General features: G+C 44.2%; 1 protein-coding gene across 3 annotated transcripts in view; it reads left to right on the forward strand.

The window, feature by feature from the left end:
* The window catches only part of cd37 (CD37 molecule), a 58,938-nt gene that overhangs the window by 33,468 nt on the left and 9,246 nt on the right, over positions 1–16,224 (forward strand). Inside the window, exon 9 of one of the 3 annotated variants that reach the window (XM_045209748.1) lies at positions 8,259–8,931. The exons of 1 other annotated variant lie outside the window; for it this stretch is intronic. In XM_045209748.1, coding sequence (XP_045065683.1) covers positions 8,259–8,309 — 51 coding nt within the window. In that variant the 3' untranslated portion in view covers positions 8,310–8,931. Of the gene's footprint in view, positions 1–1,405; positions 3,015–8,258; positions 8,932–16,224 lie in introns of those variants that run through there. One more of the 3 variants, XM_045209747.1, reaches the window with a different exon arrangement.

Below are 16,224 nucleotides of genomic sequence, written 5' to 3' on the forward strand. Positions count from 1 at the left end.
TGAGAGTTCCATGTGGGTGACAAGGTGCTAGTTTTAATCCCCACTGGAGAAAGTAAGTTCCTGGTAACAAGGTGACAGAGAAGCTGGGACCCGTAAATTACCGCGTACGGCAGCCAGGGAGACGGAAACTCCAACAGATTTACCACGTTAACCTATTGAAGAGGTGGCACGTGAGGACAGCCTTGGCTGTGTTGTGGTCAAAACCCGGGATGTCGACTGGACCAGTGGTGGTCCCGAGAAATGAGGACATCGGATCGGCCCAGAAGCAAACGCTCCGGTAGCTCATCGATCGGATCATTTCCGAGAAGCCGGGCCGAACAACCCTCATTGAACACCATGTCCGCACCCGTCCCAGAGAAACGGTACGAAAGAGGCCATACCGGATCCACGAGGCTTGAAGGAAGGCCATGAAGCAGGAGGTGGAGGCTATGCTGAGGATGGGAGTCATCGAGGTTTCCTAGAGCGCATTGTGCAGCCCCATTGTGTTGGTGCCCAAACCAGACGGCAGTCTGCATTTCTGCAATGAATTCCGGAGGGTGAACAACATCAGTTTGTTCGACGCCTACCCCTTGCCGAGGGTGGACGAGCTCATCGACCGATTGGGAAAGGCCCGGTACATCAGCAACATGGACCTGACCAAGGGATATTGGCAGGTACCTATGGCAGCCCCCTCCCGGGAGAAGACGGCATTCTTGACACCAGACGGCTTATACCAATACCGGGTCCTCCCATTTGGTCTCCATGGAGCCCCGCCCACGTTCCAGCATTTGATGGGCCGAGTCCTCCGACCCCACCAACAGTTCGCAGCGGCCTATTTGGATGACATCATCATCCACAGCCAAGGTTGGAAACATGATGGTGAACTGAGCATGTCTCCAAAGCCGCTGAGCTGGAGGAGCGGTACTGGACGCGCTCAGGCAAGCGAATCCCAAGAAATGCAAGCTGGTGTTCGAGGAGGTGGAGAACCTGGGTTATTTGATCGGACGGGGGAACGTCAAGCCCCAGGAGAGGAAGGTCCAGGTGGTTCGTGACTGGCCCATTCCAAGACACAGGTGAAGTCCTTCCTGGCGGATACTAAAGCCAGTTCATCCCCAACTTTGCGGCTATAGCCTCCCCCCTTACCGATCTGACCAGGGCCCGCCTCCCGAAAACAGTGAAGTGGTCGAATGAGGCCAAAGCGGCGTTCAGACGCTTGAAGGTACCGATGCTGGTGCAAACGGATGCCTGCGACATGATTGATTGTCGAGAAAGATTGTCTAGCAGTGTATTACCTGCTGGGCACCCACTTCACCCTGGTCACCGAACATGCTCCCCTGGTCTGGATGGCCAGGGGAAAGGACACGAATGATCAAGTTACCAGGTGGTTCTTGTCCTTTGAACGCTTTTATTTTTCTGTTGTGCACAGGTCAGGGGTGACAGACGGGGTCTACATCATGCGGCGGTGTTTCCCTCTGCTGGACATGCCAGGTCTCGACGGGTCCTCCGTCCAGGACTAATTGGGGCTGATTGAGGCTGGTGTGTAATCAAGGGGCTGATTGATCACCAGCCGTACGGGTTCTATAAAGTTGCCAGGAGGGAAGCACACGGGAGGGTTGGAGGTAGTGAGAGGTTGCTACCGGATAAATGTCCTCACTGTCTGCTAGAACCGAGGAGCTTTGTGTTCTATCCCAGAGGAGACAGCATTCCCCGGAGCCCAGAAGGCGGCAACCCAACTCCTGGAGGAGACCTGTTTCTTTTCTTTTTCTTACTGGTTTTAAATAAACACCCTTGAAACTGAGGTATCACACTTGTGTCCGTGTCTGATCTGTGTAAACGTCTGGATCAAACCCCCTGGTCTGCCACAGAGGCAACGAATAAAAAACTAGGCATATCCAAAGGGCGTGCACATAGATTAGATGAACAAAAGCAGGAATTGGCTATTGTACTAGAAAAGACTCAACACCTAAACCAGGAATTAGAGGGAGCCCTTGAGGTTAGACAAAAACAAATATAACAACTCATGGTTGCGCTTCAACAGTATCAAAATACTTGTGGAGGAGTATATGCAATTGCCACTCCTCCGCCATTCGCCCCATGCTATAAGGTGAAACAGATCACATCTGGTGGGCCACCATTATACTACTCTCTAAAAGAAGAAAAAGAGTGATATGTGTTGCGAGAGGCAGAGGACAGGCACATTACCAGTCCGGATATAATAATAATAATGGATATAGTAATCCCAGACTGGATAGTGGATCAACATGATCCAGGTGATCATAGAGATGTGCGCCCAGTACGAACACACGCAACTCCGGTTACATATTATCCAGGACAAATAGTACCAGGGGAGGACAACCCTATTCCTGATGACGGCATCCCCAAGTATGAATCCCAATTCAGTATCACCATCAGCCACTGAGCGTGAGCGAAATGCGTAATATTATGAAAGAGGCACCAGATCCAGTAAGGGAGGGACAGGAATTTATCAGTTTCCTGAGGAAACAGGGTAGAATTTTTGGGTTCAATGCTGGTGATTACGATCATATTGTACCCTCGATTTTGCCAAGGGCCTTGTTGCCAACACTCGCACAGGGATATCGAACGTTTGCTTGGTCCTCGGGACTGAAGCGTGTGACCCAGCAACAACAAATGACGAAATTGAGGGATTCTTAACTACAGTTGGGAATGTGTTGTTTTGACCGGATGCATGTAAAATTGGTAACTGTACTCAGGGTCCGAAAGAAGGAATACGCGATTATGTGGATCAGATGGATGATGCGTTATGTGCTAATCTGACAATGGGGGATAGATACGATCAAAATGCAGGAATTTGAACGTCTGCTTTGATGGCAGGATTGAAAGCTGTTATCAAAACGGCTATTGCGGGGGTAGTGGACCAACATTCTCACTGGGATTAAATAGTACAGGCGGCATTGAGAGTGGAATCTCCGCTCACTTCGCAGCCTTGCGTGTGACAGCCACAGTTACAGACTCAGTCAGGGACAGAGAAGACACTTGCCAGTTGGTCAGCGGCTGCTCGGAGTACACGTCCTGGTAATCTGTCTGTGAATGTTGACCTGCTTAAAAGTCTTACTCACATCGGCTATGGAGAGCGTGATCACATATTTATCCGGAACAGCTCGTGCTCTCATGCATGCTTCAGTGTTGCTTGCCTCGAAGCGAGCATAGAAGTGGTTTAACTCGTCTGGAAGTCTTGTGTCACTGGGCAGCTTGCGGCTGTGCTTCCCTTTGTAGTCTGTAATAGTTTCCAAGCCCTGCCACATCCGACGAGCGTCAGAGCCGGTGTAGTACGATTCAATCTTAGTCCTGTATTGACTCTTTGCCTGTTTGATGGTTCATCTGAGGGCATAGCGGGATTTCTTATAAGCGTCCGGGTTAAAGTCCCGCTCCTTGAAAGCGGCAGCTCTACCCTTTAGCTCAGTGCGGATGTTGCCTGTAATCCATGGCTTCTGGTTGGGGTATGTACGTACGGTCACTGTGGGGACGACATCATCGATGCACTTATTGATGAAGCCAGTGACTGATGTGGTGTACTCCTCAATGCTATCTGAAGAATCCCGGAACATGTTCCAGTCTGTGCTAGCAAAGAGTCCTGTAGCTTAGCATCTGCGTCATCTGACCACTTTTTTATTAACCGAGTCACTGGTGCTTCCTGCTTTAGTTTTTGCTTATAAGCAGGAATCAGGAGGATAGAGTTATGGTCAGATTTGCCAAATGGAGGGCGAGGGAGAGCTTTGTATGCGTCTCTGTGTGTGGAGTAAAGGTGGTCTAGAGTTTTTTTTCCTCTGGTTGCACATTTAACATGCTGGTAGAAATTAGGTAGAATGGATTTAAGTTTCCCTGCAATAAAGTCCCCGGCCACTAGGAGCTCTGCCTCTGGATGAGCGTTTTCCTGTTCACTTATGGCCTTATACAGCTCATTCAGTGCAATCTTAATGCCAGCATTGGTTTGTGGTGGTAAATAGACAGCTATGAAAAATATAGATGAAAACTCTCTTGGTAAATAGTGTGGTCTACAGCTTATCATAAGATACTCTACCTCAGGCGAGCAAAACCTCGAGACTTCCTTAGTATTTGATTTTGTGCACCAGCTGTTGTTTACAAATATACACAGACCGCCACCCCTTGTCTTACCGGAGTCAGCCGTTCTATCCTGCCGATGTAGCGTATAGCCCGCTAGCTGTATGTTGTCTATGTCGTCGTTCAGCCACGACTCGGTGAAACATAAGATATTACAGTATTTAATGTCCCATTGGTAGGATAACCATAATCTTAGGTCATCCAATTTATTCTCAAATGATTGAAGATTGGCTAATAGGATTGATGGGAGAGGCAGTTTACTCGCTCGCTGTCGGATCCTTACAAGGCACCCCGACCTACGTCCACAATATCTCTGTCTCTTTCTCATGCGAATGACGGGGATATGGGCCTTGTCGGGTGTCTGTAGGATATCTTTCACGTCCGACTTGTTGAAGAAAAAATCTTCGTCCAATACGAGGTTAGTAATCGCTGTCCTGATATCCAGAAGTTATTTTTGGTTATAAGAGACGATGGCAGACACATTATGTACAGAATAAATTACAAATAACGCGGAAAAACACACATAATAATAATAATATGCCATTTAGCAGACGCTTTTATCCATGTTAATAGCGACAGAAACACCAATAAAAAATGGACATGATGTAGAGGCATTATTAGAAGCATGTCAGCTACCCAGTAAATTAGCAGTGGTGAAATGTGAAGCTCATACTAGTCGTACAGATAAAATAGCCATAGGGAATCACCGAGCAGACGAAATTGCTAAGGCGGTAGCCTTAGTAAGAGAAGGTGTTAAGGAACCGCATGTAAATATTGTGAATACCAGGGCTGGGATTCTAAGTCCAAAATATGTACAGCAGCAAACTAACAAGAAAGAAATGTGGGAGTGGTTAGAACATGGGTGCCAAGTAGACACTGAGGGGTTGTGGTATAATACTACCACTGGAAGGCCAGTAACACCAAGCGGTATACATATTACTCTTCTGAAATGTGTCATGGACCAACACATCAATCGGCGGTGAACATGTATTCTCAGTTCAAGACGACGAGGTGGGGACTGGGTTAATGTGATATGTGCCCAACACAATATTGCACCTACGATGCATACTCCTGCCCGACAGCAACCCCTGCCGGATGGACCATTTACATCCATCCATTTAGACTTTATAGGGCCACTCCCTTGAAGCAGGGGAAAGACTCATGCATTGGTGGTTCTCATGCATTGGACAGATTCTCCAGATGGACAGAAGTATTTGCAATTTCCTCAGCTTCAGTGAACATTGTAGCACAAACTTTGATAAGGGAAGTGATACCGAGATGGGGCTTATTCCGGACATTAGATTCCGATCAAGCACCTCCAAAGTGGTGCAGTCGGTGAATAAGGCTTTGGGAATCGCCCATGCTTTTCATTGTCCATACATGCCGCAAGCAGCGGGGATTACGGAGCGTCGTAATCGTTTGATTAAGGAGAAATTGGCCAAGACGTTGAGCACTGAAGGGAAAGACTGGGTTACGAATTGACCCGTGGTACTGATGTCAATGAGGGCGTCAACTAATGCCACCACAGGACTCACGCCACATGAAGTGGTAACTGGGAGACCGATGAGAGTACCATGTTGTCCTATTGTCAGAAAATGAGGAGCAGGTTCCAGGAGATAACCGAGAGCACGGGCTGAATCCTGGAGATCGAGTGTACATCAAGATTCACCAGGCGGGGGTGTTGGGACGGCGTTGATCTGGAACACACACACGGTACTCCTTACAGCACCTGCAGTGGTAAAGACCACTGCCTGTCCTCGGTGGGTTCACACATCTCCCGTGAAACGAGATCCAGCTGCATAATGGGTGAGCTGGAAAGTGCCATGATAGAGGAAGTGGAACTAAAGAGAGAGAGGAAGAGTCGATTCCACTGTAGACAAGCAGTTGGGTGGGATCTGGGAGCTACTTTGACCGCCATAGTTTTTGTGTTAGTTGCTTTATTTGATTAATGCACCGTGTAAAAATGATAAATTGACAATTAGCATAGAATGAGTTGCCAAATATGAAGACACAAGAATGAATTGGGGCAGAGTCAGTACTAATGCTACGGATACGGATACTAATCACTAAGGTATGGTGATCTGGGTGGAGCCACTTGATAACAGGACTAGTACATTGGACGTAGGCTGTTCAGAACAAGGTGTCGTTTTATTACAGACAGGAGTGTGGAAAGAACTAATAACACTGAGAGTCTAAATAACGAAACTAGATGTTCTCTATTGCCGCAGATGGACATAATGTGCCATGGTTCTAAATCAGTTGAAGGTCAGTCGATAACTTTCAGATTAATGCTACCAGAACTAAAAACATTTCAGGAGGTTGACAGCGTTGACACAACTATTGCTGACGATGGAGCAGCAATGGATAGTGTGGGGGAAGTGCTATCGCGTAAGAGGTTTTATTCACCAGTGATGCCCTTTAGTACAGCAACTAAGGGAGTGAAGTGGTCAGGGAAAGTTCTAGACACCAGCAGACCACGAACCTGAGGAAAGATAGCTTGTTGGGGTAATTATACTCTGGACAACATCCGAAGGGGTGAATATGGGAACCACACTATTCTGACAGTCAAGCGTCAGGGGGAAGAAGATGGATATGAGCAGATGAAGGCATACTTACAGACTCATTTAGGGGCTGAACTGGTGACTGAGACAGAAATCCATCAGTGTAAATGGTATGATGGGGGGGGTCAAGGGTCAGTCCTACGGAGTGTTAGTTGCAGATTCTGGCAGGACCAATATCAGTGCATTGTATGGAGTCCCAAAAACCAAGGCGTTAACATTACAGGGAAGTGGAAAAGCAGAATTTAATATGACTGGGGCGGAGATTTGTGTGGCTAATAAATTAAGAAAGTGGGTAATAGAGTCTCTGGGGAACGATACCACTCCTATGTATATTGTTACAGGGGATTGCTCATAGGAGATGAAGGACAGCTAACTGTGCACAATATAGAGACTACTATGAAGTTAAATTGAACGTCACACATACCCAGATCATGGTGGGAGTAGCAGAGATAGTGTTGTCATTTCAGACACTATTGTCAACTTTCAGTGAGGGATTTGTCAAAGAAGGTACAACGCATGAAAGAATAGCCACAGATCCCTGTATACAGGAGGCCACATCACCGGAAGGGAAGTTCACTGTAGTAGTAGCATCACATCTCCTGCAGAGTGTGATTAAGAAACATGTGACTCAGAGTTTTGTAAGGTTGGATACTCTTCCAATGCCACTAATCTCTCCCCCATTTCTAACAGCCAGCAAACACTTGACATATCTCCCAGAAGATTGGGACCGAGTGACGGTAAATGGAAAGTGTGAGAAGGTGGCTGATTATCAACCGTTGGGACCCAAAGTTTACGCTGTAATGAGGGTGTTCACAAAGGGGTGGAGTGTAGATCAGCCTTGGGATGAGAGATGTGTACCTAACCTGAGCACAGGAAAGTATTATCCACAGGTACCGACTGTAGCAGAACACAGGAGGTCACTGGAGATGTTGGTGGCTAGGGAACCGGGTATGAGTTGGGAGACAGGTCGGATGTATCTGAAAGGTTCAGTCCTAGATATATCAGTGAACCACAAAGGCAATAGGAGAGCAGGAGACAGATTCCATGCAATAGCTATTCTCACGGCAGTCGCTGTAGGGACAGTAACTGAAGGAGCGGTAGTAGTAGTGAAGGATGCTATAGTAACAGCGTGGAACTGGACTACGGCGCAAATAAGGGGTATTTTGAAGTATGCGTCATGGGCAGTGTTAGCAGTAGCAGGGGTTACCTTGGTAGCATTGTTGGGACATCATCTTCTGAGGGCATTGATCTTGAAACGTAAATACAGTGCTGATTTACCTCAGGATGAGGTAAAGTTGATTAGGGCCACCACACGTGTATATTGGGTGGCCATGGAGGAGGAAGGAGAAGGGGAGCGAAGTGAAAATGACATGGCTTGGGAACACCTCTTGTAACCTGTGGCCGGACGGGGAAGACTGGGTGACAGCATGAGGATCCTTAGGGCCTTCATTTTTGTGGAACCCAGCAGAAAATTATCCCGAAGGCATAGAATAAGGTGAAGAGAGAGTGGGAATCGTCATGTTATCAAACTTTTGATTTTCTTTGCATATATAATTATGCATAGCTTAACACATTATTAATACTTGTTATGTTCTGTGTTTCTTTTTGCTTTTCAAGTCTTGTGCTATCACTCTCTTAGGAACCCGAAGGAGGAAATGGAGAAAGTAAAAAGCTCCAGCTTAAATGGAGGAAGTCAAAAGCTCCAGCTGACATGTCATTATCAGTGTCCGACGAGAGAGGGAAATAAGAGTGTGCATAGTGTACCTATAAATCAGAGGCCATAATAATCAACTGTGAATCTTAACCATGTTTTATTTTCTGTTTGTTTATAAGTAATTTTCAAGTTTATATAAGTTGAACAGTATGGAGTTAATGTTCAAAAGGGGGGACTGATGGGTACTGACTTCTAAACTTGAAATATGAAATATCCTTATTTATGTTACTGAGGGAGAGAGGGGAATGCAGAAAGTTTACATTCTGTCAGAACATGTTATTGTGAGACAACAGGTATCCTATGGCGAGGAGAAGGGCCACAGTCTGGTTCCAGTCAACAGGACAGCCGTGAGTTGGGGAGAAGTGAGGAATTTGGGCCGAAGTGAGGTCAGATGAAGTGAGAAAGAACAGGTCTCACTAAAGTCCTGTCTAGCAACAGAGATGTATTGGCTGTCCAGATGTGTAAGGAGGAGACTCAGCATAGGAGGAAGGTATAAATACCAGTGCTTGTGTAAATATGTCTTTGTCCTTGCAGCTGTTTGACCCATTGGGTGAATAAACTTGGTTTGAGCTTTGACTAGTTGTCCGTTAGTTTTTCACTCTGTTTGTCAGAACCTAACAGTATGTGGACACTCCTTCAAATTAGTGGATACGCCTATTTCAGCCACACCCTACAATTTCACTTTCTTATGGTATAAAATACATTTCCCCAGAAAAATACAAACCTTCAGTTTCTGAGTAGCTCAGTGCGGTATTTCTCTAATAAATCATCAACATTAGGCCTATATCCACATTCGAAGGTTGTAATGTAAAAAATCCTACAACAAAGTACCAACCACTGCTGACAGCGGTGCTGCTTCCTCGCTTCAACTTTTGGAGATTTTGCATTGAATATGAAAGCGTACATAAAAATATTTAAATACTATAGGCCTGTGTGGTTGTGGTCAGTAGTTGCTGTCAGTAGTTGTGGTCAATAGTTGTGTGGTTGTAGTCAGTAGTTGGTGGTTGTGGTCAGTAGTTGTGTTGTTGTTGTCTGTAGCTGTAGTCAATAGTTGTGTTCAGTAGTTTTGGTCAGTAGTTGTGTGGTTGTGGTCAGTAGTTGTAGGCAGTACCTGTGTGGTTGTGGTCAGTATTTGTGTGGTTGTTGTCAGTAGTTATGGTCACTATTGTTGGTCAGTAGTTGTGTGGTTGTGGTCAGTTGTTGCTGTCAGTAGTTGTGGTCAATGGTTGTGGTCAGCAGTTGTCATTGGTAGTAACGGTCAGTAGTTGAAGTCAGTAGTTGTGGTCAGTATGAGTATGGTCAGTAGTTGTGTGGTTGTGATCTGTAGTTGTGGTAAGTGGTTGTGTGATTGTCATCAGTAGTTGTGGTCAATACTTATGGTCAATAGTGGTCAGTAGTTGTGGTCAGTAGTTATGTGGTTGTGGTCAGTAGTTATGGCCAGTAGTTATGTGGTTGTGGTCAGTAGTTATGGTCAGTAGTTGTGTGGTCCGTAGTTGTGTGGTTGTGGTCAGTAGTTGTGTGGTTGTGGTCAGGAGATGTGTGGCTGTGGTCTATAGTTTTAATCAGAAGTTGTGTTCAGTAGTTGCTGTCAGTAGTTGTGGTCAATAGTTGTGTGGTTGTAGTCAGTAGTTGTGATCAGTAGGAGTATGGTCAGTAGTTGTGTGGTTATGGTCAGTAGTTTTGGTCAGTGGTTGTGTGGTTCAGTAGTTGTGTGGTCAGTAGTTGTGTGGTTGTGGTGGGTATTTATGTGGTCATTGTCAGCAGTTGAAGTCAGTAGTTGTGTGGTTGTGGTCTGTAGTTGTAGTCTGTAGTTGTGTTTAGTAGTTTTGGTCAGTAGTTATGTGGTTGTGGTCAGTAGTTGTATCAGTAGTTGTGTGGTCAGTTGTTGTGGTCAGTAGTTGCATGGTTGTTGTCAGAAGGTGTTGTCAATAGTTGTGGTTTATAGTTGTAGTCAGAAGATGTGGTCAGTAGTTGTGTGTTTCAGTAGATGTGTGGTCAGTAGTTGTGTGGTTGTCATTTTTTTAGGTCAATAGTTGTGGTCATTAGTTGTTTGGTTGTGGTATGTACAGTGAAGGAAAAAAGTATTTGATCCCCGGCTGATTTTGTACGTTTGACCACTGACAAAGACATGATCAGTCTATAATTTTAATGGTAGGTTTATTTGAACAGTGAGAGACAGAATAACAACAAAAAAATTCAGAAAAACGCATGTCAAAAATGTTATAAATTGATTTGCATTTTAATGAGGGAAATAAGTATTTGACCCCTCTCCAAAATATGACTTAGTACTTGGTGGCAAAACCCTTGTTGGCAAATACCTGACACTCCCTTTAAGAGTGTGCTCCTAATCTCAGCTCGTTACCTGTATAAAAGACACCTGGGAGCCAGAAAATCTTTCTGATTGAGAGGGGGTCAAATACTTATTTCCCTTATTAAAATGCAAATACATTTATAAAAAATTTCTGGATTTTTTTGTTGGTATTATGTCTCTCACTGTTCAAATAAACCTACCATTAAAATTAAAGACTGATCATTTCTTTGTCAGTGGGCAAACGTACAAAATCAGCAGGGGATCAAATACTTTTTTCCCTCACTGTAGATATCGTCAGTAGTTATGTGGCTGTGGTCAGCAGTTGTGTGGTTGTGGTCAGTAGTTTTGTTGTTCAGTAGTTGCGTGGTCAGTAGTTGTGGTCAGTAATTGTGTGGCTGTGGTCTGTAGTTATAGTCAGTAGTTGTGTTGAGTAGTTTTGGTCATTAGTTGTGTGGTTGTGGTCAGCTGTTGTATCAGTAGGTCTTTGGTTCAGTAGTTGTGTAGTTAGTAGTTGTGGTCAGTAATTGTGTGGTTGTTGTCAGAAGTTGTGGTCAGTAGATGTGTGGTCAGTAGTTGTTCGGTCATTAGTTGTGTTGTTGTGGTAAGCAGTTGTGTAGTTGTGGTCAGTAGTTATGGTCAGTATTTGTGATCAGTAATTGTGTGGTTCAATAGTTGTTTGGTCAGTAGTTGTGGTCAGTTGTTGTGTGGTTGTGGTCAGCAGTTGTTTAGTTTTAGTCAGTCATAGTGGTCAGTAGTTGTGTGGTTCTGTATTTTGTAATGTGGAGTGTTTTTTACATTTTAAAGTTGCTGTGACAGACGGAGACCTTGTGACAGACGGAGTCTACATCACGCGGCGGTGGCTCCCTCTGCAGAACGTGCCAGGTCTCGACGGTCCTCCGGCCAGGACTAATTGGGGCTGATTGAGGCTGGTGAGCAATCAAGGGGCTGATTGCTCAACAGCCGTATGTGGCCCATAAAGATGCCAGGAGGTTAGCACACGGGAGGGTTGGCGGTAGTGAGAGGTTGCTACCGGACAGACGGCCTCACGGTCTGATAGAACTGAGGGGCTCAGTGTTCTACCCCAGAGGAGACAGAATTCCCCGGAGCCCAGAAGGCGGTAACCCGGAAGAGTTCTCCTGGAGGAACCGGTTTCTTTTCTTTTTCCTTATTGTTTTAAATTAACACCCTTGAAACTGAGGTATCACACTTGTGTCTGATCTGTGTAAACATCTTGATCAAACCCCCTGGTCTGCCACAATATTTAAAAGTAGGTTTGGAGTGTGTATCCTCAAAGGTGTATGAACAGCATTGTTGCAAAATTGTTTTCTTCCTTATGATATACAATAATAATAGTAATATACAACCCTTCAGTTTCTGAGTCGCTCAGTGCAGTATTTCTCTAACAAATCATCAACAGTATGCCAATGTTGACAGCAGTGCCACTTCCTCGCATCAACTTTTTGAGATTTTATGTTGCAGTGCTCCTCTTCCATGTTTTTTCCTCAGGTCGCAAAAAGTACAATTGGGATGACGAGCAGAAATATGCCAGCTTTGAATTGTAATGTCTTGTGGTAGCCTATACTTGAAGCTCCGTTGAGATTTATTTTTTTGGGGGGGGAAATCATTGAGAAGGGTACTTCGCATTGAATATGAAAGCGTACTTCAAAATATGAAAATACTATAGGCCTGTGTGGTTTTGGTCAGTAGTTGCTGTCAGTTGAGGACATTAGTTGAGGACATTAGTTGTGTGGTTGTGGTCAGTAGTTTGTCAGTAGTTGTGGTCAGTATTTCTGGTCAGTATTTGTATGGTTGTGGTAAGTAGTTGTCATTTGTAGTAATGGTCAGTAGTTGTGGTCAGTAATTGTAGTCAGTGGAGTGTGTAACTGGGAGGCAGGTAGCCTGGTGGTTAGGAGCATTTGGCCAGCAACCGAAAGGTTGCTGGATCGAATCCCCGACCTGACAAGGTAAAAATATGTTGTTCTGCCACTGGGCAAGGCAGTTAACCCACTGTTCCCCGGGCGCTGATGATGTGGATGTCGATTAAGGCAGCCCACCGCACCTCTCTGATTCAGAGGGGTTGGGTTAAATGCGGAAGACACATTTCAGTTGAATGCATTCAGTTGTACAACTGACTAGGTATCCCCCCTTTCCTCTTTCCTTTCCCCTTTCAGTAGTTGTGGTCAATAGGTGTGTGGTCAGCGTTTGTGGTCAGTAGTTGTGTGGTCAGTAGTTGTGTGTTCAGAAGTTGTGTGGTTGTGTTCATTAGTTGTGGTCAGTAGTTGTGGTCAGTAGTTGTGGTCCGTAGTGTTGGTCAGTGGTTGTGGTCAATAGTTATGGTCAGTAGTTGTGCTCTATAGTTGTGCTCAATAGTGGTCTGTAGTTGTGGGCAGTAATTGTTTGGTTGTGGTCAGTATCAATCAAATCAATCAAATGTATTTATAAAGCCCTTTTTACATCAGCAGATGTCAAAGTGCTATACAGAAACCCAGCCTAAAACAACCAACCAGCAAGCAATGCAGATGTAGAAGCACGGTGGCTAGGAAAAACTCCCTAGAAAGGCAGAAACCTATGAAGAAACTTAGAGAGGAACCAGGCTCTGAGGGATGTTCAAACGTTCATAGATGACCAGCAGGGTCAAATAATAATTGCAGTGGTTGTAGAGGTTGCAACAGGTCATAGCTTGGCATTTAGAGGTTGAAATAGCAGGTGAGGTAGAGAGAGAGAGAGTTGAAAACAGCAAGTCTGGGACAAGGTAGCACGTCCGGTGAACAGTTCACCCCCACACCATCACACCTCCTCCTCCATGCTTCACGGTGGGAACCATACATGCAGAGATCATCCGTTCACCTACTCTGCGTCTCACAAAGACATGGCGGTTGTAACCAAAAATCTCAAATTTGGACTCCCGACCAAAGGACAGATTTCCGCCGGTCTAATGTCCGTTGCTCGTGTTTCTTGGCCCAAGCAAGTCTCTTCTTCTTATTGGTGTCCTTTAGTAGTGGTTTCTTTGCAGCAATTCGACCACGAAGGCCTGATTCACGCAGTCTCCTCAAAACAGTTGATGTTGAGATGTGTCTGTGACTTGAACTCTGTGAAGCATTTATTTGGGCTGCAATCTGAGGTGCAGTCAACTCTAATGAACTTATCCTCTGCAGCAGAGGTAACTCTGGGTCTTCCTTTCCTGTGGCGGTCCTCATGAGAGCCAGTTTCATCATAGTGCTTGATGGTTTTTGCGACTGCACTTGAAGAAACTTTCAAAGTTCTTTAGATTTTCCGAATTGACTGACTTCATGTTTTAAAGTAATGATGGACTGTCGTTTCTCTTTGCTTATTGGAGCTGTTCTTGCCATAATATTGTATTTTACTAAATAGGGCTATCTTCTGTATACAACCCCTACCTTGTCACAACACAACTGATTGGCTCAAACGCATTAAGAAGGAAAGAAATTCCACAAATTAACTTTTAACAAGGCACACCTGTTAATTGAAATGCATTCCAGGTGACTACCTCATGAAGCTGGTTGAGAGCATGGCAAGAGTGTGCAAAGCTGTCATCAAGGCAAAGGGTGGCTACTTTGAAGAATCTCAAATATCATTTTACATTTACATTTTAGTCATTTAGCAGACGCTCTTATACAGAGCGACTTACAGGAGCAATTAGGGTTAAGTGCCTTGCTCAAGGGCACATCGACAGTTCACCTAGTCGGCTCGGGGATTAGAACCAGCGACCTTTCGGTTACTGGCACAACGCTCTTACCCACTCTTACCCACTTTTACCTTTTTTCAAATGTCAATTGAAAAAAGGTAAAACAAAACTAAGTGTAGCTAGTTTGCAGTCTTTCAAGCTTCAGTTTGAAGTGATTGTTTTAGCTGCGTTGTTGGCTAGCTCCTCTGAACAACAGCGTCTCATTAGGTCATTGTTATAAATGTCACTAGAAAACAGCTTAAACAAATACAGCTATATTGTTGTTATTCTGGCTGCACTGTTTGACGTGACTGTAAGTTAGCCGTAGTTGGCTAGCTAGCAAGCAGTGGATAAGAACAATGCCAGCCAATATGGCAATGGAACATTTAGAACGAACGATAGATGCAGAATAAAAAGACTGAACGACTGGGTCGCGTCTCTGGCAACCGAACCAATAGAATGAACGACCAGCCGTCTTGGGTAGCAACCTTAAATTGTATGAATATATTCATCAAAATAACGTCATTATTTGAATATGTTGGTAACCCTTTTTATAAAAGTGATAATGCCCTCGAAGCCGGTGTTCGAGGACATTATCACTTAAATATACTGTATGTTAACAATGCACTATATAATTTTGGTTCAGTAGTTATCAGTTTTGAGCAGTTTAACTAAGTGATAGTTTATTGTATTGTTAACAAATGACAAGAAAATCATGTATCATTGAAATTCAGATAATGAGTGGACTATTTTGTTAAATATAACCAGGTATTTCAGCAGTGCATTGTACACTACACAATAATTCCATATGGTAGCACAGACAGTGACTCTTGCCACTTTGTCCTATTGAAGCACACTGGCTGATGGAGAATGATGTAGTGCAGCCATATCCATACATTATGTGGTTCCCTTCACCAAGACATTTAACCCTAATTGCTTCAGTAAGTCACTCTTGATAAGAGCGTCTGCTAAATGACAAAAATGTAAGTGTAAACATAAATTTGATGTCAATTTGATACATTTATGAGGTACAGTGTTCAGCAGTTATCAAACTATATACATTAACTAGGCATTAATTACACAGTTTTGGTTCAGTAGTTATCAGTTTTGAGCAGTTTGATTGAAAAAGAAAATTGTAACTTCCAAGTCCGGACAACTGCTTGTTGATTCCCCACTGGGACAGGTGTGAATGCTCTGGTGGCTTTGGCCTACCCCTAACCCGTTTGAATACAATGAGGAGCCAATCAACCATCAGCAGACAGTTAAGAATGCTAGGTTGAGAGCCTTTGAGAAGGTCTGTGAGAGAGATTTCTGTCTACAGGAACAGTCATGTATTATATAGTGTAGGTTAACAGCAAGGATAAACTGATGTCACAATATGCCTTGTTCATATCGATATCAAAATATATCAACATCATATTGAAATAGAGATATTGGTGCCCACCCCTAAAGTGTCCACATTGAGAAGTAATTGTACTGATCGTAACATGATTGTATGCTTAGCTTTGTGTTTTGCTTGAGTGCTTGTTTTTGAAACAACTTTATTCAATGGGGAATTGCAGCAATTAAATATCATTGTATGTTTGAATTACCAATGCTGAATAGCGCTCAGAGAAATGCAATATCACGATATGCCATGCTCATATTGATATCAAAAGATATCAACATCATATAGAAATAGCGATATGGGTACCCACCACTAATATCTAGGATGTAAAATGTCATCCTTAATTCTAGAAAACTGATGTCAGCAGCATCAGTGAGTAAAATTATGTTTGTGTGTGTGTAAGAGATACTTCTTGACCTTAAAAATCTAATATAATAATTAAATCTGATATGTTCATGGTACTCAAATCCAGGCTACAGCTACAAG

The sequence above is a fragment of the Coregonus clupeaformis genome, chromosome 31 (assembly GCF_020615455.1).
Source record: "Coregonus clupeaformis isolate EN_2021a chromosome 31, ASM2061545v1, whole genome shotgun sequence".
Lineage (NCBI taxonomy): Eukaryota > Metazoa > Chordata > Actinopteri > Salmoniformes > Salmonidae > Coregonus > Coregonus clupeaformis.